This window comes from Pseudopipra pipra, chromosome 2 (genome assembly GCF_036250125.1).
Source record: "Pseudopipra pipra isolate bDixPip1 chromosome 2, bDixPip1.hap1, whole genome shotgun sequence".
NCBI lineage: Eukaryota > Metazoa > Chordata > Aves > Passeriformes > Pipridae > Pseudopipra > Pseudopipra pipra.
In genome coordinates, this window is record NC_087550.1 from 79,586,542 (window position 1) to 79,614,194 (window position 27,653).

The following is a 27,653-nucleotide window of genomic DNA, read 5'->3' on the forward strand; positions in this document are numbered from 1 at the left end:
TTAATAAACGAAGTTATTGTCTACTGGCTTTATTGGACATGTGGTCAGTTGTCATGTTCCTCTGACCAACTGAACAAAGTTTGAACTTCTGTCTAATTGTTCCCCGCTGTTAGGCTACCCTGTCATGATCAAGGCCTCAGCAGGTGGTGGTGGGAAAGGCATGAGAATCGCTTGGGATGATGAAGAGACCAGGTGAGATGCTGTCCAAAAGCTTGCCTTGATGAATGCTGCAGTTACCAAAGTCCCATTAAGCCACTGTGAGCTGACAGTTGAGCAGATATGAAATGTTAGACGCAGAAATTAGATATTATTTGGTTTTCTCCCTTTCACATAGTGAGTGATGTAGTTCAGAAGTTTGCATGTGCCTATTTCAAATTAATTCTTGCATGAACCTTACAAAACACGGTCCATTAATTTGAGTAAAAAACCAACACTTACAACTGCCTTTAGTCCAGTGTGAGACTGTAAATTTAGAGTGTAAATAACATTTTGCTGTATGCCTTTCAGAATGCTGATTTTATTAATTGTCTCTCTTAGGGAGAATATTTATTGGCCGTGATTTGCAAACATTAATGCGTGCCATTAGTTCTGTTGAAGTTGATGAGACTGATAATTTATGTGTGGAAACACATAGAGTGTTACCAGAATGTGCTCTAATAAATTGTGTACTTCTGCGTTTAAAATATTTGCCTCAGCAAACTACTGTGCTTTTGTCTGTTTTGAAACAACATTTGTTTAAACACACAGACATTTTCTTGTCTCTTAGTGGTTGTCTGAATCCTGAACAGTTCGTGATGCTTTTTGTTGATTCGAAGTTTTACAGTCCATTCTCAACTCTACATGCCACTGATCTTTCAGAAAAATGTATTTTCTGATATTTTCAAAGACTTGTGACAAGAAGCCTGTTTGATCCAAAATAACCTGACTGTTTTCCTTTCCACACAGAGCAGTACATGTGCTAGAATTAACTCAAAATACAACTGAAATTTTAATTAATTTAGTCACCTGCAAGATTTCCCTGCCGTTTTTCTGTCCCCTATTAAATTTATGTTTGCCAAAACCTAAAAACTGGATAAAAGAACAGTGACTGTCTAGCAGGTGAATTTTAGATTTAAAGAAAACACAGTGGGCTTATTTGTACCTTGTTACCTCTAGTCCATTTGTATTCAAATGTAAATAGGAAAAGAAGGTTTTCATTCATTAGAATGAAAATCTGGAACAACCTGCTTTCTTACAAGGATGCTTCCTTCCTACTGCTTTAGAATCCAAAATTGTTACCTTGATCTTATTCAGGCAGCAATTGCATCTGTTGGACTTGAAAGGAAGGCATTAGTTTCTTGTTTTGTTCAGAAAGGAGAAAAGGAGCTTGATTAAAGTAACTGTTTTAAAATGGATCTAAAATCATCATTGCCAGTTTGTCTTGGAGAAAAGTTGTGGTTACTGTTTAGAAAGTCCCCTGGTAAAGCTGATTGGTATTAATAGAAACTGGCTAGGGATATTTTGAATATCACTAAATTAATTGAGTGCTGTTACTTTGATGCCATCCTATTTGATGATGATAATTTGAGTTGCTTGTCTTGTTTGTGGAAAGCCTTTGAATCACAGAATATTCTGAATTGGAAGGGACCCACAAAGATCATTGAGTTCAACTCCATTCTGAAGTATCATTCAGCTCATTGTTTACCAGTGATGTTCTTATAAAAATTCTCTTGGTTACCTATACAAACCTTGTGTTTATAATCTTAGAGTAGTCTCTAAAAGACTAATATTACATTATAAAGAGAATGTTAAGAGAAGGAACACTTAGATAGTCACAGATCAACACTGTTTACTGAGCTCGTATCATGAAGAAATGCTTATTTTAACATTTATGGGTAGGCAAAATTAAGTTGACAAAATATTTGTTGCAGGAAGGTAAAAGTGAGATTTAAGAGAACTTGAAGACAAACGGATTTACTTTGGATTTAAATATAAAGTAGAGCATTTGGGTTTATCTTCCAATCTGTGTTGACAAAATATCTGTGCAGTTGTAAAAGATGCATTGTACATGTCCATTAGTTGTGTTATGGAACTAAGACCGTTTTGGAGGTGACTGAACTTTTACTGACAAAATAACATATCTGATAGTTTTAATATTACATAAAAAGTTGGTGGTCTCATGTATAGTCTTGCTGCATCCAGATCCATGTAATTCCATAAATAAACCAATTTTCAGCTGTGGGCGGACTCTGAAAAGCCAATATCTGATTGGTCTTCTGCATTTCAGAGTTCATGAATGCAAGGTGAGTGTGAAGAACTGTTGGTAATATTTTGATCTGTAAACTTGTTTTGGCTTTGTCTCATGGGATTAATTTAAAATACTATTTGAAAACAAAAAGCCTTTATATAGAAATACACAATACCCTGAGTTGAAAGGGACCCACAAGGGTCATTGAGTCCAACTCTTGTCCCTGCACATGACAACCCCAAGAAACATACTGTGTGTCTGGAAGTGTTGTCCAAACGCTTCTTGAACTGACAGGCTTGGTGCTGTGACTACTTCCCTGGGGAGCCTGTTCCAGTACCTACCCCCACTCCAGGTGAAAAACCTTTTCCTTGTTTGAAACATACTTCTGGATTTTTAGGATAGTTGAAAATCTTTCTTGTTTCAACTGGTTATGTGTGCTACAAGAAGGCTTAAATGTATGTGTGGCATGACATGGAAATAGCCGCTGGAAGTGGAAAAGATGGATGTGACCAACTTCATTGCTACTGTTACAGAATTATTCACTGTGGCAACTTACTGGTGCTTCATGTTTCACATCCCTGAAATATGCCAAGTGATGACAATTGTTTTAGATCCTCTATAATTATTATATTATTACAACTATAGCTAAAATTTGTTAACTTTCAGCTAATATTTCTAATAGAAATACTGGGATAATTTTGTCACTGTTAGAATAATTTATTTATTTATTTATTTTTAAATAGCACTTCAATAGGGCTGCTGTTTTTCTTCTTACTTTCAGATCTGAATCCCTGCTGACTCTCCCTTCTATTGCTTTTTTCAAAATTTTGGTCAAGTTCTAAAGTGGAATTTTGTGTATAGTTCAAGCCACTGACCCACATCTGAAATTAAAATAATTTCACTTATTTTAATTAAAATAATTAAAATATGTTCACTCTAATGTAATCCCTAGCTAGTTGTCTTGGTTTGGAGAAGTATAATTTAGCATGGCCTCTCTTCACATAATAGATACCCACTTAAAATTATATAGAAAATGAAGTGCAGATTTCTGGAAAGCAGTTTATGTTTAGTTCAGGTTGGTAGGTTCTTCACAGCCTCAAAGTTCTGTTGTGGACGGTATCTAATAGTAATTCTCTCTTAGTGTAGTTGATCATCCCAGCTCTGGTCTTGTATATGAAGAGCCTCTGTGCTTGCATCCCAGAGAGCCTGATCCAAAAGTGCTTTCTAAATGTAGGCAACATGAAGTTAATGATGAAATACAACAAAACATGACTAGGGTATGTGTCTTAATATCTAGACATTTACTGTATCATTCCTTCTTTGACTGTGGAGAATTTGAAGGCTTCTTGCTTTTACAGAATATCCTGAGTTTAAAGAAACCCACAAGGATCATTGAGTCCAATTCCTGGCCCTGCACAGGATCATCCCTAGGAGACACACCATGTGCCTGAGAGTATTATCCAAACACTTCTTGAACTCTGTCAGGCCTGGTGCTGTGACCACTTCCCTGGGAAGCCTGTTCCAGTGCCCAACCACCCTCTGAGTGAAGAACCTTTTCCTAATATCCAACCTAAACCTCCCCTGACACAACTTCAGGCTGCTCCCTTGTGTCCCGTCACTGGTCACCACAGAGAAGAGATCAGTACCTGCCTCTCCTCTTCCCTCATGAGGAAGTTGTAACTGCAATGAGGTCTCCCCTCAGTCTCCTCCAGGCTCAGCAGACCAAGTGACCTCAGCCACTCCTCATACGGCTTCCCCTCCAGGCCCTTCACCATCTTCATCGTCCTCCTTTGGACTCTATTACAACAACGCTCTTATGGCTTGTAACAATTTTAACTAACTTCATGGCTTCAAATGATCTGCTGGCAGCTCTGAAAAGGAATTAATTTCAGGACTCTATTGTCTTCAAAGAACAGATTGAAATTTTGTGTTAGAGGCTGTGATAATGACTGCAGTCTTTTGTTAGTGTCTGGCTGCCTCCAAAGAAAGTTGTTGTTTTAATTAAAGCAGCAGTGCTGACTCTTAGGGATGATCCTGTGCAGGGCCAGGAATTGGACTCAGTGATCCTTGTGAGTCTCTTCAAACTCAGGATAGTCTGTAAAAGTAAGAAGCCTTCAGATTCTCCACAGTCAAGGAAGGAACGATACAGAAAATCTCTAGATATTAAGACACATAGCCTAGTCATGTTTTGTTGTATTTCATCATTAACTGGAGGCAGAAAGTTGGCATGGTTATCTTACTTCAGACAACCACAGGAAGGCTTGTGGCAAGATCAGTAGTGCTTTTGTACAACTCAAACTTCAGTGTGAATAAATGTACTGTAGGGAGAGAAGGGAACCTTAGAGATGTCCTGTTTTTCCCCGTATAGAATTGTGCATGTTTGAAGTGATCTAGGGATGTCATCTCATCCAGCTTCATCCTTAGTATCATCAACACTCAGTTTGAAGCTGATTGCTTAGAGCTTTGCCCTGACACTGAGATTACACAGCCTCCCTAAACAGCCTCCCTCCATTCTTTCCAGTAATTTTTGTTCTCACATCCAGTTCGAAACTTCCATTTCATTTTATGGCCACTGTCTTGTTTTTTTTTGCTGTGCATTGCAATAAAGAGCTTGGCTTCATTGTCTTGGAAGACTCCTCTAGAAGTCTGCTATTAGATGTCCACTAAAGCCTTGCTGTGTTTCAGGTTCCACAAACCTAGCTCCATGTGTGCTCTGACCACCTTACTTGAGCTTATCAACATCTTTGAGTACTAGGTGTGTCCAAATTTGGATGCAACAGGTCTTAATAGGTACTGAACAGGTCTAACAGGTGCTGAATAAAGGAGAATAATTGCTGCTGTTGGTCTGTTGCAGCTGATGCAGCTACTATTTCATTGGCTTTCATTACTCCCAGGTGCACTGCTCACTTGCTCTGCAGCCTGTTATCCTTCAGGACCCCTGAGTAATCTTAGACAGCCAGTCAGTTCCACAGCCTGTACCAATGCAGGGGTGATTATTCTGTGATAGGTACAGGACTCTACTTTTGTTCTTGTGGAAATTCATGAGATACTTGTGAGCCCATTACTGTCTGAGAGACTGTGTAGGTCTCTGAAATGCTGCCTTTCCCTTGAATATATTGATGTACAGAAGCTTTAGCATGATCCATAGACTGGTGGTGGTACATTCCAGAAGCTTTAGCATGATCCATAGACTGGTGGTGGTACATTCCAGGACAATAATAAAGTGCTAGGTTTTCCCCCGTGTAGTTGTTTACCTATGTAGACTGTAATGTTCTACCTTAGAAACAATTACACTGTAGTTACAGTCACTGTCTTAGATGTCTAGAAATAGCTTTCAGGAGATCTTACTCTCTATGACTTTCCCGGAATTAAAGTGAAGCTGACCAGCTTGTAGTTTTTATGATTCTTTCATGGTCTTCTCAAAGTTGGGTGCAATGTTTGTCTTCCTCCAGTTATCATGAATCTCTCCAGACCTCCAAAGTCTTTCAAAGGTGACAGGACAGTCTTACAGTGACACAAGCTACCTCTCGTAGCATCCTTTTTGATCTTGCTGACTTCTGTGGGTCAGTTCCTTAAGAGATCATTGTCTTCTGCTACTGGTAGTTCCTCTTCTTCAACCTATCTAATGTCTGTGTTGAAGTTGTTCCCAACATCCATCAGAAACCTCCCTGCTTATGATCTTCTGTATTCCTGTTCCAACAGAGGTCAGGGATGTTATTTTCCTGGTAAAAACTCCTCAACAACCAAACAGACCACTCCTTATGCACAAATTGTAAACCGTACCTGGGCTTAGACAGGGACATTAAGCTCATGTTTCCCTGTCCCAAGTTCCCATGCCCTTCTTTCCTGGGGTTAGCATGGGCAGGAAAGTTTTGGACATGATTATGTGTATTGCCACAGTTGTGCTGCATCTTCCTTGCAGAGGGGCTCTTAAGACAAATTCTTTTCTAGCCTTAATGGCTGGGTATGTATTTATTTATTTTTAATATTCATAAAGAGATTCATTACCATCTCCATTGGGTTAGTATGGTCTCTAAGGAAAGTGAAGTGTACTTATATTAATTTTTATCACTGGATAAGTGCAACTGCACAGTTTTGTAAGATACAAACAAGGTCAGAATACCTGAGATATTTGTTCCTGTTATAAATAGTTCAAAAACATTTACAGATGTATGGATTAGATAATTAGGCATCTGCATTTTTTTAACAAGTATTGCAGTTTAGGTTTTCTAATTAGCACATACTTCAGTAAAAGAAAAAGTCAGTTGTGAATAATTATGTATAAAACTATGTGACACCAGAATATTTACAAAATAAAATGGTGCCTTCGATATAGGAATTAAAATAGCTGTAAATGTATTTCAGTAAGAAATGCTGTGTGTGGTTGTTTGTTACAGCACTTTGGTTTTTTGGACAGATCAGGTAGTGTACAGAATCACAAATTTTGATGTCTCTTTTTCTCTTTTTTAAGTAATTCAATATATTGAAGTTAAATATGAATTTAGGAAAGTTGTACATTGAGTATACTCTCTCAAAATTATAGCATGTGTTATTCCACAATTTTGAAAGAAGGCGAAGATATACTTTTAAATATACAAATTTTTCTACTGTAAATTTACCTGTTTTGTGATTCTCTTGTCTGGGTTTTGTTTGTGGAATTCAACTAGATTCAAGAGATGCAAACCATGGAAACTGCTACTCAGTTGTGTTGTAGTTCTTATTCTGGGCCCAAATGTCAGGAAAACTGTATTTCCCACAGAAATTTAGACCAATTTACCATATGTATCAACATAAATAGGACTAATGTACCAGAGCCTGTAGAAAATTTCAGTGAAGCCTTTGGGTCCCTGCATTATGTTCTGTTTCACCCTGAGAAAGCTGTCCATGAAGTTGTTTTTCAGGTTATGACCCAAGGAGTATTCTTTAAGCCATTAAAAAAAGAAAGTTAATTAATGCAATATCTTGCAATCTTTATTTGTTTGAGTAACTAGATACGTAAAAGAGAAAACAGAGGGAAGCATTTGGAATGTTCCACGTAACACACCTTAATGCAGGGAAAAACTTGTAGTACAGGTGATATGCTCTATAAAGTGATGCATTGCACCTTTAGGTTGTGTGTTCCGTGGTAGGATTTTCAATGTCTGAAATATCACGTTTGCAGTTCTTTAATGCACAACTAACCTCTGCTGTTCTTGAGTATTAAGAGGGCTGTGTGCTTTAAGTAATGGCGAGCTTCACCTTCTGGATAAGAAGTACTTTGTAATTACTGCATCTTAAAATTCTTTGTTGGTATTTTCTTCTGCTAAAGTAATAGAAAATGAATATGAATAATTGTTGTAAATGCTCAGACTTTTTAAGCACATTGAAATTTTCTGCACTTTCAGAATGTTTTGTTTTGGGTTTGTTTTGGGTTTTTTTTGTCTTTGTAAGAAAAACAACTAAAAAAGGATACTCATTACAGAGTCAAATGCAAATGGTAAAACTTGGTTTTTGGATGTGTGTATTCACTGGTGAAGGCTGCCGGATGACTGAAATGAATAAGTGTTCCTTCTTGTATACTTCAGGAGCTGATACTTTTTAAATACAGATTATTCTTTTTGTTTTTGTTATTTAAGGGAAGGGTTTAGGTTTTCATCTCAAGAAGCTGCTTCAAGTTTTGGCGATGATCGCTTGCTGATAGAAAAGTTCATTGATAACCCTCGTCACATAGAAATCCAGGTTTGTACTATTATTATTATTATTATTACTATTAATTATCGTATATTTATTTAATAAGGTTTGAATTCATAAATGAATCAAAGTTCAAAACATTTCAAACACTCTACTAAAAAAGGCCTAGAGTCTTGTGTTTTCCGGTGTCTTAGGTCATTGCTCAAACTACATGGCTATCATGCACAATACAGCCTTCCTGTTTTTATTCTCTAGCCTTTCTGTAGCAGGAAGACTGTGAACTGTGTTCAGTTTGTTGGGAGAGAAAAAAAAGTTATAAGCATCTGTCCTGAGGGATGGAGCTTGAACTCTGGATCCTATTAGAGGGCTGGAGTGCAGCAGAGGATGTAAGAGTTCAAACACTCCCATTCTTAACATTTTTCTTGCAAGGTCTAGGTGGTTTTATCTGTATTTTGGATTCTGTTCCGAAGTATCTAATGCTCCCTGGGAACTCAGGAGGATTTGTGTCCCATTTTTGGTCAGTTTGTGGTTCAAAATCAGTTGTATTCTCTTTAACTTCTGGATTGTGACCATTTATGTATTTTATTGAATTTAGAGTTAAGTCAGATATGCTAATGTAGAACAAAAGTTGTTTCTTTCAGACACTTGATAACAAAATTATGATTTCAAAATTTGTGATGTGTTTGATCTTATGTAGGCAACTAAATTTTTGTGTTCGTCATTAGCCTTGAGATAATATTTCCTGACAAGAAATCTATATGAGACATTTTTGTTTCCTCAATAGAAACTTCACTTGTTACACAGAAATTTCATTTATTTTTATCCAAAATATAAACCCTTTCTATGTTGTTGAGACATGGTTGTTTTTTTTTTTTTTAACAGTGAGAGCCTGAAGCAGCTCAATAACTGAGTGAAACAGCAGTAAATTTGATAGTGTGGAATGATTTGTAAGAGAGAAATATTTAACATTTTTTAGTCTGCCAGATATGTGCCCTCAGACTGATACTTCGTATGTTTTTATTTATTTTATGTACACAGGCTTACTTACTGCATTTCATAGAATTGTAGAATACTTTCGGTAGGAAGGGATCTTTTAAAGGTCATCTAGTCTAACCCCCATGCCATGGGAAGGAACATCTTCAACTAGATCAGGTTGCTCAGAGCCCTGTCCAACCTGACCTTCAATGTTTTCAAGGATGGAGTATCCACCGTCTCTCTGGGCAACCTGTTCCAGTCTTTCAACCACTCTCATAGTAAAAAAAAAATAAAAATCTCTTCCTTATGTATAGTCTAAATCTGTTGTAGTTTAAAACCATTTCCCCTTGTCCTGTCACTGTGGGCTTGGATAAAAGTTTGTCTCTATCTTATCAGCACCCAGTAAATACTGAAAAGCTGCAATTGGGTCTCTCCAGAGCCTTCTCTTCTCCAGGCTGAACAACCCCAATTCTCTCAGCCTTTCCTCATAGGAGAGGTGTTCAGTCCCTATAATTTCTGTGTCCCTCCTCTGGACCTGTTCCAACAGATCAGTGTCTTTCCTGAACTGAGGACTCCAGAGCTGGATATAGTACTCCAGGTGGGATCTTACCGGAGAGGAGTAGAGGGGGAGAAGTGAAGAAGAAGAAGAAACATTGAAATAAATAGTCTGTAAACAGCAAAATGAAGAAACAGTAAAAATGAAATTTAAACCCCACCTTATTCTCTTTTGAAGGTCGTGGAAAGGTATATAGTGAACTCTAAATTTCAGCATTTATCTTAGTTACAAAAGAAGTCAGATTGCTAGAGCATCTTTCTGTATTCTCTTGCTATGGCTAGTAATATTTATCTACGTATGTCGTATTTTTTCTATTTTTTTTGTGTATGCAAATAACTACACCTTAAAGATCTGTTTCCTTCAGGGCTTTCAGATTTGGGAGCTTCAGCAGATTCCTACTGATTCTTCAATGAATTAAGTTAGATGGGATTGATTCCTCTATACTTCCATGAGTTGGGGGCAGATTTTACATTGTCTTGATTCCTTTGGGTTTAAAAAGTTTCCTCAAGAAATATGGTAGTACTGTATTTAAGAACTGTTAAGTAATTTCACTTAGAGTAAACAAAATGTCTTTGCTATTAATAATTTATAGTTGTGTTTATAATAAGTGTACAGTGAATGTTGTTTTCCTTACACAAACACTTTGATGGTACCTTTTAACAATATCATAGCATATCGTTTTAACTTCATGTTCTAATCAGCTTTAGGACGTTGACCTTGGTTCATTTTCAAACTGCTGAATATACAAACAATTTGAGACCAGATGCCAAATATTTATTACTTTAGCAGTAACTTTTAAATAGAACGTTTTTTTAGCATTCTCATATTTCTCCAAAGCATTGGTACTTAAAATTGTTAAATAAGGAGTTTCCTGTGTCTAGCTATAAAACAATCACTTTGTAAAACATGAGAAAAACCGAAAACAATTAACAGGAAAATAGAGTCCAAATAGACTTTATGCTTGAACTGATTTGAAGTTTGTTCTCCTGAAGTATCTGATAAAAAGGACCTGAGTTTAGAGTAAGAGTAGGTGGACTGTCTATTACTTGGCTAAATAGCAATCCTACAACTGAAAAGAGAACTTAGCTGAATCATGCAGGAGAGGTTCTGCTACATAATATTGAATTATTTTGACATATAGATGTATGTAGCATATACTAACGTCATAATCATCTAATCCCACAAACCAGGAAATTTTCTTTTAGAAATACTTAGGTATGTAAAAAAACCCTGTAGCTGTGACATGCGTTTTTAATGAGATGTGTACTGGAATCTCATGTCACCTCAGAGATGATGATTTCAGTATTTTACAAGTATCTTCTGAAAGACAATTGTTGTATAATTAGTTTCTGATAAGAAAAACAGTGGTCCCAGAATAAAAGTGAAGGGTTAATGCTACATATTGTTGGCTTATTCTATTTATAATTATCTTCTCATTGTAAATGTTCATGCGTGTCTCTTTGAGCCATATTAACTAATAATCTTGAAAAACATTTATTTAAGATCCAGGTTGCTGAAATGTAGTAGGATATGAGAAGTGTCCTGAAGTGAAAGAAAATATTTACTACTTGGATTGAGAACTTTTATCTTCCTCAGAAAAATACAGAGAGAGGAGAGAAGCACAGGAACTCATTTTTATTGAAATATTCCGGGACTCCTTTGATTGTTTTGGTGTAGCTGAATTCTGTGGAAAGATGTAGGTTTTCTAACAGTGAAACAGAAGTGCTCACAGGGAATCATTCTACTTACAGGACAGTGATTTTTTTCCATTGAGTCCCATCTGTGTTCTGTAGGTGTAATATTTTAATATTAAAAAAAAAATCACAAAAAACCAGTCAAAAAATCTTAGGACCTCCCAAATGAGTTTCTGTAGAGCTCCACTCATCTGGATTGGATGTGTGAAGACTTGGGTAGGAAGTACCTGGGTATTTCTTTTTTCTATTTTTTTTTTTTTTTTTAATCTTTGTGCTGCATCCCCTGTTAGGGAATTGAGCAGTTGATTGGAGCCACCCTGGTGCTGCTGCTAAACCTCCCCCTGTGCAGGGAAGAAGAGGGGTCTGGGACATGCTGTAACTTAGGGAACTCTGAAGTTGTCAATCATCAAGACATATTTGAAGGGGCTTTTTTTTTTCACTAGACAGCTCCATAAATATATGGGAGCACAACAGAATTTCTGAGGAAAAAAAATACACCTGATCCTACAATTCGCAAAGCACCCTGGATCTGATGCTGCACAGCACATGTGAATTGTCTTCATGAGTTCGCTGCCTCATTTTCAGTCACATCCACCCAAATTATTCATGCCTCAGCAACCATTGGTGTCATAGATACAGGAATTCATCTTGCCTAGTGCCATATTCACTCTGGTGCTATAAGGAATAATAAATAATACAGATTCGTTGTCACAAATGTGAGTAGATATGGTTGAGTTCACACAGTTTGAGGAAGATTGTCTCCTTGTTTTATCTTGTTGGTTTTCAGTGTAGAACTGCACTAGTAAAGAATGAAGCATGAATATTGGCATGGGTTCCTGCAGATTGGAGCAACAAGATAGATGAGAAAAAAATGGGTTAGAGGGAAAATTTTATAAGGAAGAAAGGGAGCAGGTGTGGTCTGCGATGAAAGAAATTGTTCTAAGAGTAAGTGTAGAGTATAACATCATAAGAAGTCTACTTAAATCCCCAAATCCAGTATCTGGATATTGGAAATGGCTGCACCATACTGTCAATTTCGTAGAGGTACAGAGTTCCTTTTCTTCCTTCTCCCTCTAGTTTGAAATTGTGGAATCAGTTGGGAGTTCTGCTCTGCTGAACTTGTGGGTTTTTTCTAGTGTGTAATTTAGGTTGTTGGATCTAGATACTTGATTCTACATTCTCTCTTCCATGAACTGAAGCTGCAGCTTCAACTGTAGTTGGTACCTGATTTATAAAAAAATTCCTCAAAACTACTGCTTTAGTTTCCATTGAAAGTACTAAGGAAGTTGCAAATTTTCTCCTCCTTAATAAAAGATAGCAAAGTTTCTGAAGATTTTTTTCTTCTTCATTAAAGACAAGGCACTGTGGTTCACCTACTAAGAAAGCTGCGTTAGCCGTTCTTTCTGAAAACTCTTCTGTGTAATTCAGGAGCAAAATTTGGCATCCTTGGAGATTTTTCTCTTCTTTGTTGACACAAGATTTTGCCTAACAATATGGTTTTGTGTAATTTCATAATGCAGTACAAACTTAAAATGCTTCTAAATGTAGTTTTAATCATATTTCAGTCTTTTGTAATAAGCTCCCAAAAATTCAGATATTGTATTTTGAAGCGAGTGGGTTTTTGCCACGTACAGACTCTATACAGACTCTTTAGAATAGTCCTGTTCAGAACTTGAAGGAGTGTTCTATTAGTAGTTCATATACAATTAATTTTCTACATGACCTTTTTTTCCCAATCTCTATTTTAGATTGGAAGAAACTGAACAAATAAATTCTGCATAATAATGTGAAGTCAAAGGACCATACACGTGCACATCTTTGTTAATAGCAGTGTGTTATTGTTTCAGATTTTGGCAGATAAGCATGGTAATGCCTTGTGGTTGAATGAAAGAGAATGCTCCATTCAAAGGAGAAACCAGAAAGTTGTGGAGGAAGCACCAAGGTATGAATGCTAGATTATTGATGCAGCTTCATCGTAATTGAAAGTACTTTTGGAAAGCTGGTGATTCTATTTACTGTACAAATGCAAGCAAATTTTATTCTTTTAAAAACCCACAAAGAAAATAAATGTTTGTCATAGTCATTTGACTGTAATGCAGTTTTCATGTTGTTCTTGAGGGTGTTTTGACAATTTGTTAAAATGTCTTTCAAGAAAGCAGGTGTTGTGTAGTTCATTTTTTTTCATGATCTTGTATAAAATGGATATAGGTCTTATCAAATATATGTGGTATGAAATGGCTTAGTTTATCTGAGATTTTTCTTCGTTCACTTTTGGATATAAAAGTAAAATAAAATATGGAATAAGTATGAATTTTACTACAGATACAGATATTTGACTGTGTTAAGAGTAATTGTGGGAGACCCCCATAATTCTGTATATTTCTATTTAAAATGAAATGGTTGAGTACCATTTGTGGTAGTGAACTAGAGATGTATGTATCCAGTAACTCAAAAGTGCTAAATGATCTTAATCTCGCTGGTTTCATGTGAAGCTGAAATACATTGCTGCTGTGCAAGGTATGGTCTTGCTTAGTTTTCTGTTGCATGGCATTCATTGGAGAGTAAGTGTATAAAATGGGCGGCAGGAACTTCTGATTTCAGAAAGCCAGACATGGGTATATCACTGCCTGTGGGAATTCCCAGTGTAATATTTTCCTCAGCCAGGTGGGTTTGATGTATTTTTTTATAGCACAGCACTGTGATGCAACAGTTTGGGATGTGAGGAAAAGCACATTATCCAAATGGTGTTTATTTAGAGGCGGTTTATAAGTTAATGTTGGATCATAACTACAGGACTTACACTGTTGGACCTAGATTTCAAATTAAAAAACAAAGTTTAAAGATAGAAACCCACTAATAAATGCTTCTTGGTCGTGCTTGTGGATTTCTTGGAAGGCTTACGCTGCTTCTGTGTCAAGATCTTACCATGTTTTTGTGAAAAGTGAATACTTCAGGTCCCACTATGATGTGCATGTGCACATACATATACCTAAGCACTTAAAAGAAGAGTGTCTTTTGCTTCACAAGTATATGTAAGGTGATGCCTGTCACTGCTGCCTGCTCATTCTCCGTACCTGTGGTCAATTAAAGAGGGTCATCCCTCTTTCTCTCATCTGCCAGCTGTGATCGGAGTGTTTCTTTCATCAGAAATATCAGCCTTTTAACTTTCTTGGGCTTCTCTGTTGGAGTTGCCAGTAAGTTTCCTCATCCCCTCTTATAGCTCTACAAAAGAGTTTGGGCAAGTCAGTAGCTTCCAAAATTTGGTGTGAAAACTCTTCCTTCTTGTTGTTGAATGCTTTAGACTCTGCCAGACTTTGGTTGACAGCTTTGGAAGTCTTACTTGCCTTATAGCCCCTTGCAGTTGGCTGCAGAATCCATTAATTTTCAAAGGGTTACAAGACTTGCAGGGCACTGACTTCTGTGAGACACCATAGAAACACTAAAGGCTCAAGTTAACCCTTCCTGTGAATGCTGTGCTGTTTCAATTAGTCTGATTGATTAATGGCTCCTGGACACACCTCTTCTTATATAGCTGAATGGAGGAAATGTACTGTCCTTCTTTTTTTCCTATTCTAAATAGTAGCTGCCATTAAGACCTCTGAGATAGGTTGAAGGAGGTTTTTTTTTTTCTTTCATGAAGCCCAGGGGATAGGAATGCTATGGGCTAAGATGTTTTTTCCTTTGTATGACCTCAAGACTTTTTTGATTTACTCTATTCCCATGATGGCATTTTCCTAAGTGTCTAATTTTAGAGACTGAGGGCCTTTTGGCTTTGAGAGTAATATATAATTTTTTTAAAAGCTAAGTCTGTTGAACTTATCCTTATGTGGGATCATTTTGTCTTTGAATCTTCAGCTCTTCAACTCACCATGATCATCCACTCCTGTCCTTTGCTGTAGTAGTAGAAGACATTAAATGGTTGATCCTTCATGGAATACCACTTAGAATCATAGGGTTGTTGAGTTCAACCATAAATGTAACACTGCTAAGTCCATCACTAAACCAAGAGCCTAAGCACATCATCTACATGTCTTTTAAGTACTTTCAGGGATGGTGACTTCACCACTTTCCTGGGCAGCCTGTTCCAAGGCTTGACATTCAGTTCTGTGAAGAAAATTTTCCTAGTGGCCAACTTAAACCTCCCCTGGTACAACCTGAGGCCATATCCTCTTGTCCTGTCACTTCTTGCCTGGGAGAAGAGGCCAACCCCTTTCTTGCTACAATCTCCTTTCAGGTAGTTGTAGACAGTGATAAGGTCTCCCCTGAGCCTCCTTTTGTCCAGACTAAACAACCCCAGGTCCTTCAACTGCTCCTCATGAGATTGTGCTCCAGACCCTTCACCGATTTCATTGTCCCTCTCTGGACATGCTCCAAGATCTTGGTGTCCTCCTTAAATTGAGAGGGCCAAAACTGAACACAAGATTTGAAGTATGATCTATAACCATCATATGTCAAAATGTTGAGCTTCAGGATAATGTGTTAAACCTTCTCTCTATGTTTTCAGGCCTACCTTGGACAAGGAATGATGGAACAGTGCCCAGACATTGCACTCTGTACTGGCGTGCAAGATCCCTACTAGCATCCACAGTGAACAAGTCCTTAGAAATTGCTAACTATCTGCTTACTTTTCTTCTTTGTCTCTACTTTTCTGCATTGATTCCATGTCCTTGAGGTTAAACCTTAGCACCCAAGATTTTCAGAATAAGGTCTGAATAGTCTCTTAACAAATTTGCAAAATTTCAAAGTTTAGTCTCAGGCACAAAATAATTAATCTATTATGCTTTTTTTTTTTTTTTTAATCCTAGCTGCATACATTCAGAGTTAAGGTTGCCTTATCTATCCTAAATGATAATTTTGTGGTATCTTTTTTAATTAAAAGATGTTCAGAGAACTAAAATGTTTGTTTCTATTTCTGCCTGTGACAGAAATGTCTAAAATTTTTGTGACCTTCTTTGCATGCACTGTTGTTAAGTTTCTCTCAGGAATTTTTTTGTCCTTGGAAGATGCATAAGCAGTGACTTTCCCTTTCTCTAAGCACTAAACTCTGAAATATGATGTCAGGTATGTCAGGATCAGATTCCAAATTAATAGCCTGAAGTGCTGCTTGAAGCCACTGACAATTTGAATGAACGTATGTAGGCAGGAGCTTAGCAGAAAGGTGCATTGTTGAATTGGACTCTATCTACATGTTCTCCTTAGAGTTGTACAGCATGTATGTGTATCAGACTCTACATTTCCTATCACTTTGTCTAGAAATCCTTGAAGGATTTTGGCTTAAGAGAAACATGAGCCTGTTCTGTTTGTGACTGTGTACATGATTCATAGGTGTGCATTGTTTAGATGTGGGGGCAAAGCTGTGTTCTCAAATGCTTTTTTAGCATATTTATGCCCATGAGGTTCATCTCTCTGGCTGCAGAAACGATGTCATAACAAATTGTATTGCCCTTGATCAACTTTACAGTAGCTTAATGAAGTTCTTATGAGTAAAGTGTAAGGTCTTATTTTTCTTTTTGATACTTTTATCTTGTGAATCTTTATTTTGTAGCCTCAGTGCTGCCATAGGAGCTGTCAAAGGAAAAAGAGGTGTATGTGTGAGCAAAAGATTTGAAGTCAGGCTTAAAATGCTGTTTTCACGTGGTGCCTAATTAGATTTGACAAGTTATTTTGGTTGTAAAAGGTACATTGTTATAAAAGGGAGAAACAATGTATATGAAAGGTAAAGCAGCAGAGGGGAATATGAAGACTTTGGTTAATTAACCAAGGTGATGGCAGGGATGATCCAGTCATTTTTAAGAGCATAAAGCCTAACTGTGTGGCAGAGATCAAGTTTAGCAGTGTCACAGCTGTGTTCCATTCTTTGGTTACAGCAGGAGCTGAACAGTGAGATCTCAGACCTGCATTTAACAAGTATAGGGAAGACACCACTGTAATAAAGGGGAGTAACCATCTTTAATCTGTATGAGAAGTAATAATGGTTATTCTAGAAAGAGAGTATGAAGCTGATATTGAGAAGGTTCCGTTCTTCATAAGCCACTCATTGACCTTTTATGATCAAAGCCCTGCAGAAACCCCACACTGAATTATAAATTGTTGATTTTGGGTTGTATTATACTCTTACTGAATCAAAATAAGAAATATTATGAAACTCTTTTACCAGTGTCTATTCTTGATAGGTACAACATGGTTTTGACATCTTCTGATCTTCCTTTTCATCTGATGTAGGATCTGGTAGCTTTCTCGGAATGAGTCTTGACTTCCTTTTCCTGTTGGTCCCGTTGTTTGCCAAGAAAGAAATTTTTTCCTAAGTTCTGGAAATGCCTGCCTTACAGTCCATCAAAATCTGCTTGTGTGGGCACTGGAGGGATGGAGTGAAATAGCACTTTTCCAATAAAGAAAAGGATTCCACTGTCTCCTAGTTTACTCACTTCTTGTGTCCTATCAAATATGGTTTGTTGTGGCAGACATCTCTAGCTCGTCTGTGAGTTCAGGTCTCAGTGAAAAACACCCCAGTAAGTATTGAAAGATAAATTCTGACCCAGCACTTGACTTCTGTCTGAATGCAGTCCTGGGCCCCAGATGGAGCTTCACTGGCTTTGGGGCCACTTCAGACAGGTGGAGGCTCCTGATTGTTTTTTTTACAGAATTAGGGCTCACTGTTGAAGCCATCTCAAGAAATATGTAATATTTGGCATTTTAGTTTTAAACAGTAACTTAGAGGTAAGGTAGAAGTAACTTTCTATTCCCTTGCAAAAGTACTTTTAAAATTATAGCTGACTTATGGGCCTAATGTAAATCAAAACAGAAATATGATGAGTGTATTTGTAATCTTTTATAAGATTAGCAGCTACTCATTGTCCTTCACTGAAGATCAACGTATCAGGTTGAGGGGCAGCCAGTTTCACAGCTTTGATGGAATGCCACAGAAATATATCTAGCTCTAATTACTAGAGGAGAGTACAAAGGAGAGTAAGAAGGAGAATGTGTACTTTCCAGAGTCTGAAGTCACTGGACCAGTGGAAGTGGCATGGTGCTCTCCTAGAATGAGAAAGCTTGGCATTTGGACAGTGTTCACAGTCCTCCCAAGGTAATAGATGAGCTGCTCTTTGGGTGCCCTTGAGTGTGTCCAGGATTTGTGGAAAAGAAAGAATTGCAGTCAACATGGATAACTAATCTTCAGCTTACAAGAAAAGTTGAAAGAGTAAATAGAGGATATGAAGGTTCAAGTCATGATAGTGTTGATGGTGTTCAAGTTGAATATTATGAATGCTCATATATTCTTTATTGCAACCAATAAGAAGCCTGAATAAATACTTCGTTAATTTCCAAAACTTCTTTATTGCATAGAGTATCAATTAAATGGCCACACTGTTTTAATTCAGACTCAGAAAAATTCTGCTTAGGCCTCTTGTCTTTTGGTATTTTGGCATTTATATTTCCACTGGATGGATTTTTTAGTTACAGGTTTTTTGCAAATAGATATGCCTTCTAAAATAGCATGGATTTGTATGTATTTTTTTTCATTTAATTTACATTATTATAGATCTCACTGTTCTAAGAGTTGTCTTCTGTTATTTTACATTGTAGAGAATGTGGTTATTTATCCTGAATTTCCTGTACATTAGAAGTAATTGTAAAGCATGCAGTATATCTACTTAGGGCTAATACAAATGTAAAGACATGCATTTGACAGTCTTAACATGTTTTCATAACTCAAACAATGATGCTGTCCTTTTTTGACCATAGTTTAAGCAGAAGATGAAATGATTGAAGAATAATTATTTTTTTTAACTAAAGAAAGGCATTATTTCTGTATTGTAGCACTTTTCTAGACCCTGAAACTCGAAGAGCAATGGGAGAACAAGCAGTAGCTCTTGCCAAAGCAGTAAAGTATTCCTCTGCTGGAACAGTAGAATTCCTTGTGGACTCCAGTAAGAATTTCTACTTCTTGGAAATGAATACTAGACTTCAGGTAAGAAAAACAACTCTTCAGATTCAGAAAAGTGTTATTTAAATAAACAGACCATAACCTCCTCCCATACTTAGGGGTCTGCTCCTGCAAAGACTTAAACATAAGTATCTTGATGCACTTCCCACTGAACTTAAAAGATGTGCACACTCAAATGAGGTTGCCTATACAAGACTTTGCGGCAGTCAGCCCTTGCACAGCACTCAAGTAAGTGTTCAGAGCTTTTGCTCTTTGTTACACTTGACCTAAAGACCTTGTGAGAGGTCATTGTTAAGTGCTACTGTGAGTTCACAGTAAGTGGTTAGCCACTGTGCTCTGAGACTTCTCTCCACTGGTCCCTGAAGTTTCTTTCTTATTTTTATACTTTGATGATCACTTGCTGAGTTTCTCTAGGAGGGTGATTAAAACTATATGTGTATATCAGCAATAAAAACACTAGCAATCTGCATGTGATCGAAATTGTGACTGGAATACAATTGTGTAAGAAGCATGCTGACATGGTGTAGGATTTTTGTAACAACTCATGTAGTCAGTAGTAGCTATTGTAATGTACACTGCAAGTGAAGGGACAAGCAGTGTTTTATGGAAAACCTCTTCTACCTCTTATTTGACTCTCGTGATGCATTTGTGGTCATAGGGAAGAAAACTGGCACATTCCATTGTCTTTATCCTCCTTTTCTCACTTTAAATAACACCCAAAAGACTGAAATATGGAACCAAGCAACAGTTTGATTAGCATCTCATTCTGTTTTAGCTACATTAGGGCCATGTCCTGCCTGTTGCTTGTTCACATGGGCAGTGATTGAGTGTAAAGAGATCCTCATAATTCTGATATCTTTGCATGACTTTGTATAATAATTGGGTAAATTTATGCTCCAGTTTAAGAAGTTGGAGAGAATTTGGGGGTTGCAATCTTCTGTGCCAGGAGAAGGTTGCTGGTAAAATTTTTACTGCCTTGCAGGACAGCAGTGTTTTTGGAATTAGCTATGACCAGTCATTTCACATGACTATAGCTAGGCTCTATCAGGTCTACTGGAGAGGGTGATGTTTAATGGCAATGTATAGTTCATTAAAATATTAAGACAAATTCTGTCTCTTTGGTCATATTCTTTACACTTTTCCCAGTCTTGTCATTTTTGAGCCAATGTTTTTCAGTAAAAATGGTCTTGTTTACACAGAAGAAAATTAATTTATGGTTTTCTACATAACCCACTAGAACTTCAAAACCATTTCCTTGCTGTAGTATATTATTGTCCATTAATTTCTAAATGGAACTAGTGATGGAATATCCTTGGTCTCCTTTTTGGGATTTGTTTTTAAGATGTTATCTTTGCTGGTTTTGTGGTGTCTTCTCCCTGCAATGCCCTCTAACTTGCTTAGTTGTAGATGTCTCCACATATGTAGTAACAAAGCTTTCACAATTTCGTCTTTGAATACTCCTTTTGAAATGTAGCCTAAGCAGTTTGGCAGTCCCCTATAATAGCAAACTTACTCTTTCAAACTCTTAAAGAAATTTACTTATCTTAAATTAGACTACTTGTTTAGATATTCTGTAGTTCCTCTATCTTGACTGTGCATTGTCTCTAATTAGCATTTCAGCTTGAGTCAGGTGGGTAGTAATTTTCTGGTTCTTCCCCCCCCCCCATCTTACCTGATTGATCTGTCTCTTCTCCCAGGTCTCAGGCTTTACTTTCTGTTCAGCTAAGTTACACAACTAACATCATACTTGCTCCCTTCTATTAAGAACCAAACATAGAAACTCTAATGAAGCTTGTACAGATTTAAATTCAGAACCAGGATAGTGTCTCGATGTCCCTGTATTGCTTTAGTTTTTATTTTCCTTTTGCATCTCCTGTGATCAGGGGCTAACAGACTGACTTGCCTTGTTCTTGCTGAACACTCCACAGCTGGAAGAACTTTCTAAAATGATGGGTGTCTGATCCATAAATGCTTCTCTTAAGGTCTTTGTCAGTGTGCATTAGACGTAGCTACCTGTCAGCATCATCATATGTCTAACTAAATTATGAGATTTTCTGTGCCTGTTTTAATGTTTCAGCAATCTCTGATCAAATCACTGTAGAATTTTTACTTGAGATACATACTTCAAAATATACTTGCTAACTAATCTGTGGCCAGTACTTTGCATTGCCTGCTGATTTCTCCCCTCTCTCCCTTTGGTATATCTGTCAGATGCCTTTCAGTGTTTTGGTAAATTATTTTGCAGTAACCAAGAGTTGTACTGTTACTTGGCTGTCTTTTTGGGAACTCTTTGGGAATATACCTTTTCTGTTATATGGTAGTGTAAAAAAAGGCATAAACAGCACTTTGCATGAAGTTTATATTTTATTTAATTTTTGTTTTAAGTGTTGTTGCAATACTATACGAGATTGGAAAACGAAAAAATTTGGTGAATCAGCTCCATTGTGTCTCTTGTACGCTACACAAATTTGTTACAGATGTTTTACTCCCTCTAAGTGATTCAGCTAGAAAGACTTATTCTTCGCTGTTGGCAATGTTCTTTTTATTGCTTCTGCTTTTCTGTCATCTTTCAGATGCTAGCTGATAAGTACGAGACATGAGATTGGATAATTGCATAGCAAAACTAGTTATTCTTTCTTTTCATAAGAGAGTGCAGGGATGTCTGCCCTAGCAGCTACCAGAGAACTTCTGTATGCTGTCATTTAGGGCATTTTAGAGTGGTTTTCAGGCAGAAAACCACTGTTCACTGTTAAAATTGAGGCAGACCAGATATTGAATATATGATTTTTTTTATAGCTGCTCACACTGTGGTGTGTTTTGTTGCCCATTTGTCATCAGCCTAATCAAGGGCAGTCATAGTCCAAAACAACTAAATGAGCTTTGCAATAAATAAAAATTTTCTGACCCCTTAGATTGATAGCCTTTCTAGCTTCCAAGTTGTGTCAAATTCTTTTCATCAAGTTACTATCAGAAGTGCCGACTTTCACTAGAAAAGTTTCTTCTGCTCTTTACTGGAAGTTTAGAGATGTTACTCTTGGAATTTATAGGAAGAGAGTGTATGGTCTGTACTTAAAGGATATCTGTTAATACATGTGTGTATGGTGTGGCTAAGCTTCCTGCATGTGAATCAGTTTGTGACAGCAAAGGGAAAATATCCCATATTCTGGATGTTTGTAGTACCTTGAAAAGAGAAACATCCCTTGTTAGCTAAAGAATAATTGAAAAAACGTACAGTGAGTGGTGTGACGAGAGTACTTACAGTTTGGATGTTTGTGTCTCAGGTCTGTTCCCAACTTTCTGCCTCCCCCATGAGTTGTGAAGTTTAAATAACGAGTGAGTACTCCCTTCCTCCTCAAAACGTGTCTGAATTTCCTTAATGTAATTGAAAAGATCATTTGCATAGACTGGAGTTAAGAAATATGGTAATTTGAGTAGCAGTGTGTTTTCTCTTCATGTGACAGTTTGCATATTTTTGTAATAACTTTTTAGGGAATAAAAATTAATTTTGTAGAATAGTCTGACGTGTTTGTAAGAGACTTATTGAACGCAAATGGCATATCTGTGTTTTTAGTTTAGTTAGTTATTGTGAGAGTATATATTTTATGTAAATGTTTTTAAGTTCTTTTAAAGTAAGCTTGATTCTAAGCATAAAGTGAAGGTAAATAATCTTCCATACACCCATAAAACATTGCACAGTGTTAAAATTTTTGTTTACCACTTTCAGGGGTTTCAGCAGATTTTACTGACCCCTGGAAAATTATATATTCTAGAGCTTTGTCTTTGCTCAAAACTGGCCGTGCCTAGTCTAAAAGACGGGAAGATTTTTATGTACAACATGTCTCTTTCTACTTCCTGTTTGTCCACTCATGAGAGTATAAAAAGCATGGTTGGCAAAGGTCTAAAAATACATAGAAATCCTGTTACTGATTGTTTGGAGCTCCACTGCCTATAAACTCCTGGTTCTACAGCTTCTTAATGGTATCTGTAATCTGTTGCATGTCAGGAGTCACCTGCTAAACGTTTGGTCAGTGGAGAGAAGTGCTGGAAGATATTGCAGCTACACTATGTAAACAGTTAGCAGCAAAATACAAATAGCAAAGGAATGAGCTGAGTCTGGACTGCCAGCTAAAACCACAGAGAGGTGGTGACTTCGGTATCCATAGCAGACCCATGGGGACGGGGAGCTGTCTTGGTGTGTGTCGCTGCCTGCAGGATTAATTGTGATAGGTGAGCAGGAGTATGGGAGCAGTGAAAGGGGCTGTCAGGAGTTAGAGGAGTAGATTTCTACAAAGTCTGAATGGTGGGATTTTGAAGTAAAGTCTCAAGCAACTGTTTGTACTGTTTGCTGAGACTCTTCATATTTCTGAATACTGTTACCTTGTTTTACTGTGACACAGCTTCTTCAGTCATTTTAAATAGGCTAACGAACAGTGTCAGATGGTAAAGACTTTCAATTGCTGCTAACCTGGGCTGAATTTGAACTACTGACCTAAAGGTGAAAGGTCTCTTATCCCATTACCAATCTCCTAAGCCCACCAGAATCCATTCTGCACACAGTTTATACCAGCTGTTCATGACCATTTTTAGAACCGAAAGAAAAGGTGATTTTGCTGCCAAACAACACTGTTTCACACAAGAGGGTCAGCCGACAACAGTTAACCAGATTTTTGCCACGTTCTTGCCTCCTAATGCAACTTCCATTATGTAGCTACTGGTTGTCTGCTTTTCTGGCTCCCCAAAAGAACTACAGAAAAGCATTGCTAATTGTTGTTGACAGAAGAGAACAACATTGTTTGTGTAAGTCATTGAATCTGAAAGATACCATTAACAGTGCTGCCAGGGCATGGAGTGATATCTTAGAGACGACATTGCCACATAACTATCATAAAATACTATAAAAAACAGTAGAGAAAGAGGAGACTCCTTTCCGTTTTTAATAAGTAAAGAAGCAAAAGGTAATTCTTCAAAGAGTACATTAGTTTCTTTGCTTTGGTGAATTTGATGTAAAGCAAAACCAAGAACAGCTGCAGTTCTTGCAAGATTTAGTACTGCTGCTAAATACAGTAAAAGCAAGAATTGCATTTTTGGGAAAGAAAGTATAAGTTTTGTGGATGAAAGTTTCTTTATTTTTTTTACATGGAGTATGTAGCGGAAAGGAAATAGTGTAGAATTACTGAATTGCAAGAAATTTTTTTTGAAGTGCAGGATGTTAATTGAGAAAGTTATATTGAAATTGTGAGCTAATTTACTTGTTGACCTCAAGTGTGTGCTATTCATTTAAAACACAGAAAGGGCAGATTCAGAATTCATAGGCTACGAAAGCTGCATCTGTCCCATACAATGTAGAAACAGATCCTTGCAAAGAAAAATTGAAAAAACAGTGTCAATGATTATTGGAATATAACTTTGATAACTTCCTACGAGGAAGTAGATTAAACATTTTTTCGGAATTAATGTTGTGATTAAAAAATTAGTTGGTACCAAATGTTTGTGTATTAGTTCTTTTTTCTACATCTTACTTGGGTAACCCAAGCATCTTAGCTGGTAGAAATTTTTGTAGTTCTGGTTGCCTTGAGTTGTTTGATCACATAATAATAAATCAGAAAACAAACAGCACATGTTGTTATATACTGTGTCTATAGACAAGGACAGCATAGGAGTTTGCCTGTTAAATATTCCTATGTGCTTTTCATTCATTCTGTGCATTAATCCGACCATTGTCTGTTCTTCAGCAGCCTTTATGAAAAACTGTTTTTTACTGTGTGCTGCTGAACCCCATATACATGTGAACTGTTTTGCAGAAAGATGTGACCCCAGAGTGTTCCTGCTCATAGTAGTGAGGAAGCCTGCATGCCTGAAGAGCAGAACATGTGTGCACTTCTGCTGTTCAGTTCTCCGAAATAGAAACCAGGCTTACTGAAATACAGGGGGTTGAGAAGCATCTGTAAGTTGCTGTGTTTGGGTCAATTGATACTGGATTTGGCTGCAGCAGCAAAGCCTGTGGGACTCCAGGTGAATCACATTTCCTGGAACCTGAGGTGTATGTTGAAAGTTAGTTTTGAGATTATTTATCTGAATGTAAAGGGGTATATGACACCATCTAGGGACTTACAGTAGTAGGGGTGACATAGGCTATAGTTTTAAGTCTACTGAAATTTAGATTTTCTTGGCTGATGTGATGTGCTTGAATGCTCCAACTGGTGTGTGAGTAACTTGATGCCTTATACACAGAGGGACAAGAGCAGTCTGTGAGAGTGTCCAGAAGTTTTTGCTATTAGATCTGAGTACCTTGATAGTCTTGAGAAAAATGTGTCCTGAAATTATTCCCCTGAATATAAGGGGAGCAGTCATTGCTAGTTTAACTTTAGCTCCAACTGTCCATAAAAACTGCATGACTGTTTTTTGTAGCTGTGGATGAACCCTACTATGGTAGAGCTTTAAGACTGCTGTCAGTCACAGAACAGGAGGAGCAGCCTTTCCATACTGTTCTGGTGATGGATGCTAATTGGACTGTGACATCGGTAGGTTTTTCCCTTATCTTTTGTACCTGCTTCACCATGTTTAAACTGTCACTTAGTTATTATTTTCTGATAGGCTTTGCCACTAGTGTCTCTTATTGTATATACGGGAAGAGGTTACTGAAGCAAAGACACTTGCAATGCTCACAGGAAATCTGTTTGCTGTGAGATGTCTGAAGAAGAGCAGATCCAGCAGGTCCATGAAGGGGCAGCGCTTTCACTTTACTGTGTATAGCTATTGCTGGCCATAGCAGGTATAGCTTTGTGGACTTGAAAGCAGGAATATAAGTGACAGTTTACAGAAAAAGTGATGATGCATGTGTGTTTGTGTCACAGAAAGTGGGGAGTAAGACTTTAAAGAGGTATGTATGGTGCTTAAGTGCATTGAAATGATGACTTGGTATAAATTGGTTATGACCAGATTTGGTATAAGTAAAGGAACTGATAGTAAAGGTGTTACTTTTGGCAGCTGATTAATTGAGAGTTATTGCTGATCAATTTCATTGCTTGTCCTGTTGTTCTCAGCTGACCCCCTCGTGCTGTCCCCTTGCCGAAAGTAGGCTACAAATGCTGAAAGAAGTGCAGTTTGAGTTGTGCATCTCACTGGAAGGTTAAAGTTACAAATAAGTCAACTAGGATTTCAAGGTTAAAGTTCTTTTCTACCCCGTTTTGGTCATCTGGTGGTCTTAATGAATACTAAAACATATTTAAAATGTATTTGGAACCCCCAAATTAGTGATATGATTGGAATTGCCTACATTACACCTAAACAGTGCTAGTTGAAGCACAGTCCTAAAAGAAAGCAGAACAACTTCTCCCCACCCCTAAAGAAAACCCAAAACAAAACAAACAAAAAACAAACCCTCCAAAAATTTTCCTATACATGTTTTCTGAATGCTGTTTTGTGTGGAGACACAAAGGGAGTATTTTGAAGAAATAGAAGAAAATATTGACCAAGTCAAAGATCTGTATTGAAGAATGGATTAAATAAATGTTTGTGAGTCGTAAGAACCAAACAACAAAAATATTTTTCTTTCCAGAAACATTCCATCTTATTTTGATCATCAACAATAAAACTGAAAACAACAATGAAGCTATTGAGTCTGGAATGCCAATTGCTATCCAAGAAAAATGACTGTATAACTAAATAATGCAAAAGTCTTTGGAAAAATAAAAACTATTTTAATTATCTGGAATGTTAAAATTCCAAACCTCTTCTTAACTCAAAGGTAACTTTTTAAAACTTAGGTTCCAAAATAAGAAAGTAAGTTTAGTTGTACAAATATGAATGTGTGATAAGTAACTTTCTATTAAAACTTGGGGAGTTTTAATAGAAACTTCAAGTCTTAATAGAAATTGAATTGCTTCAATTTAACACTGCAGGATAGACACTGAGATGTTTCATAGATTCTCAAAATACTGTTATTAAGCTTGACATGCTGGAGAGTATCATGTGTTAGGTAGAATCAAGATTGAATCCCAAAGGTATATCCTTAAACTGTATAATCAGATTTCCATTTCAATGTCACTTTTGTCCTTCAAAGAATAGGTGCTTGTTTCAGTGATGATTTGTCATTAAAATTATGTCAAAACGTCTTAAAATGTTGTTGAAACTCTAAGCAAACTTGCAGCACACACAGGGCTAATTATGGATGCCATCTGTTTATTTTTACAAAGCTTTTTTTTCCTTAAAGACCAAAGCATCTACTTGTTCTGATAAGCCACAATATTATTATAATGACTAAATGTTTTCCTTAATACTCATATACTTGAAGGAAGAAAGAACAAAGTTTTTTGGTCAATGACCTTTTCAGTCAGAAAAGCTACATAGTATGACATCTCATGACAGAGAAAGATTAGTGAAGTGCGTTTTCTTAAGGTATTTTGGTCCTTGGAGCACAAGCATTTTATAATAAAAATGGCAGTTCTGTCATAATTTCTGTATGGAAAGTCTTACAGCTGTGTCTGTGCGAAGAACATGCTTTTAGCTTGCCTACCTTTTACTTGATCTATAGGATGCGCTCTCCTATCTTCGGGTGCTTTTTTCTGTCCTATGCCTAGTTAAATG

At 37.1% G+C, this 27,653-nt stretch overlaps 1 protein-coding gene across 4 annotated transcripts in view; it reads left to right on the top strand.

The window, feature by feature from the left end:
- Window positions 1-27,653, top strand: part of PCCA (propionyl-CoA carboxylase subunit alpha) — a 276,287-nt gene that overhangs the window by 87,738 nt on the left and 160,896 nt on the right. For all 4 annotated transcript variants that reach the window (XR_010428426.1, XM_064646092.1, XM_064646093.1 and 1 more), the window contains 4 exons: window positions 114-192; window positions 7,843-7,945; window positions 12,970-13,064; window positions 18,941-19,091. Coding sequence is in view for 3 of the 4 variants with exons in the window: in XM_064646092.1 (XP_064502162.1) it covers window positions 114-192; window positions 7,843-7,945; window positions 12,970-13,064; window positions 18,941-19,091 (428 nt within the window). In the remaining variant the exon portion in view is untranslated. The remainder of the gene's footprint in view (window positions 1-113; window positions 193-7,842; window positions 7,946-12,969; window positions 13,065-18,940; window positions 19,092-27,653) is intronic.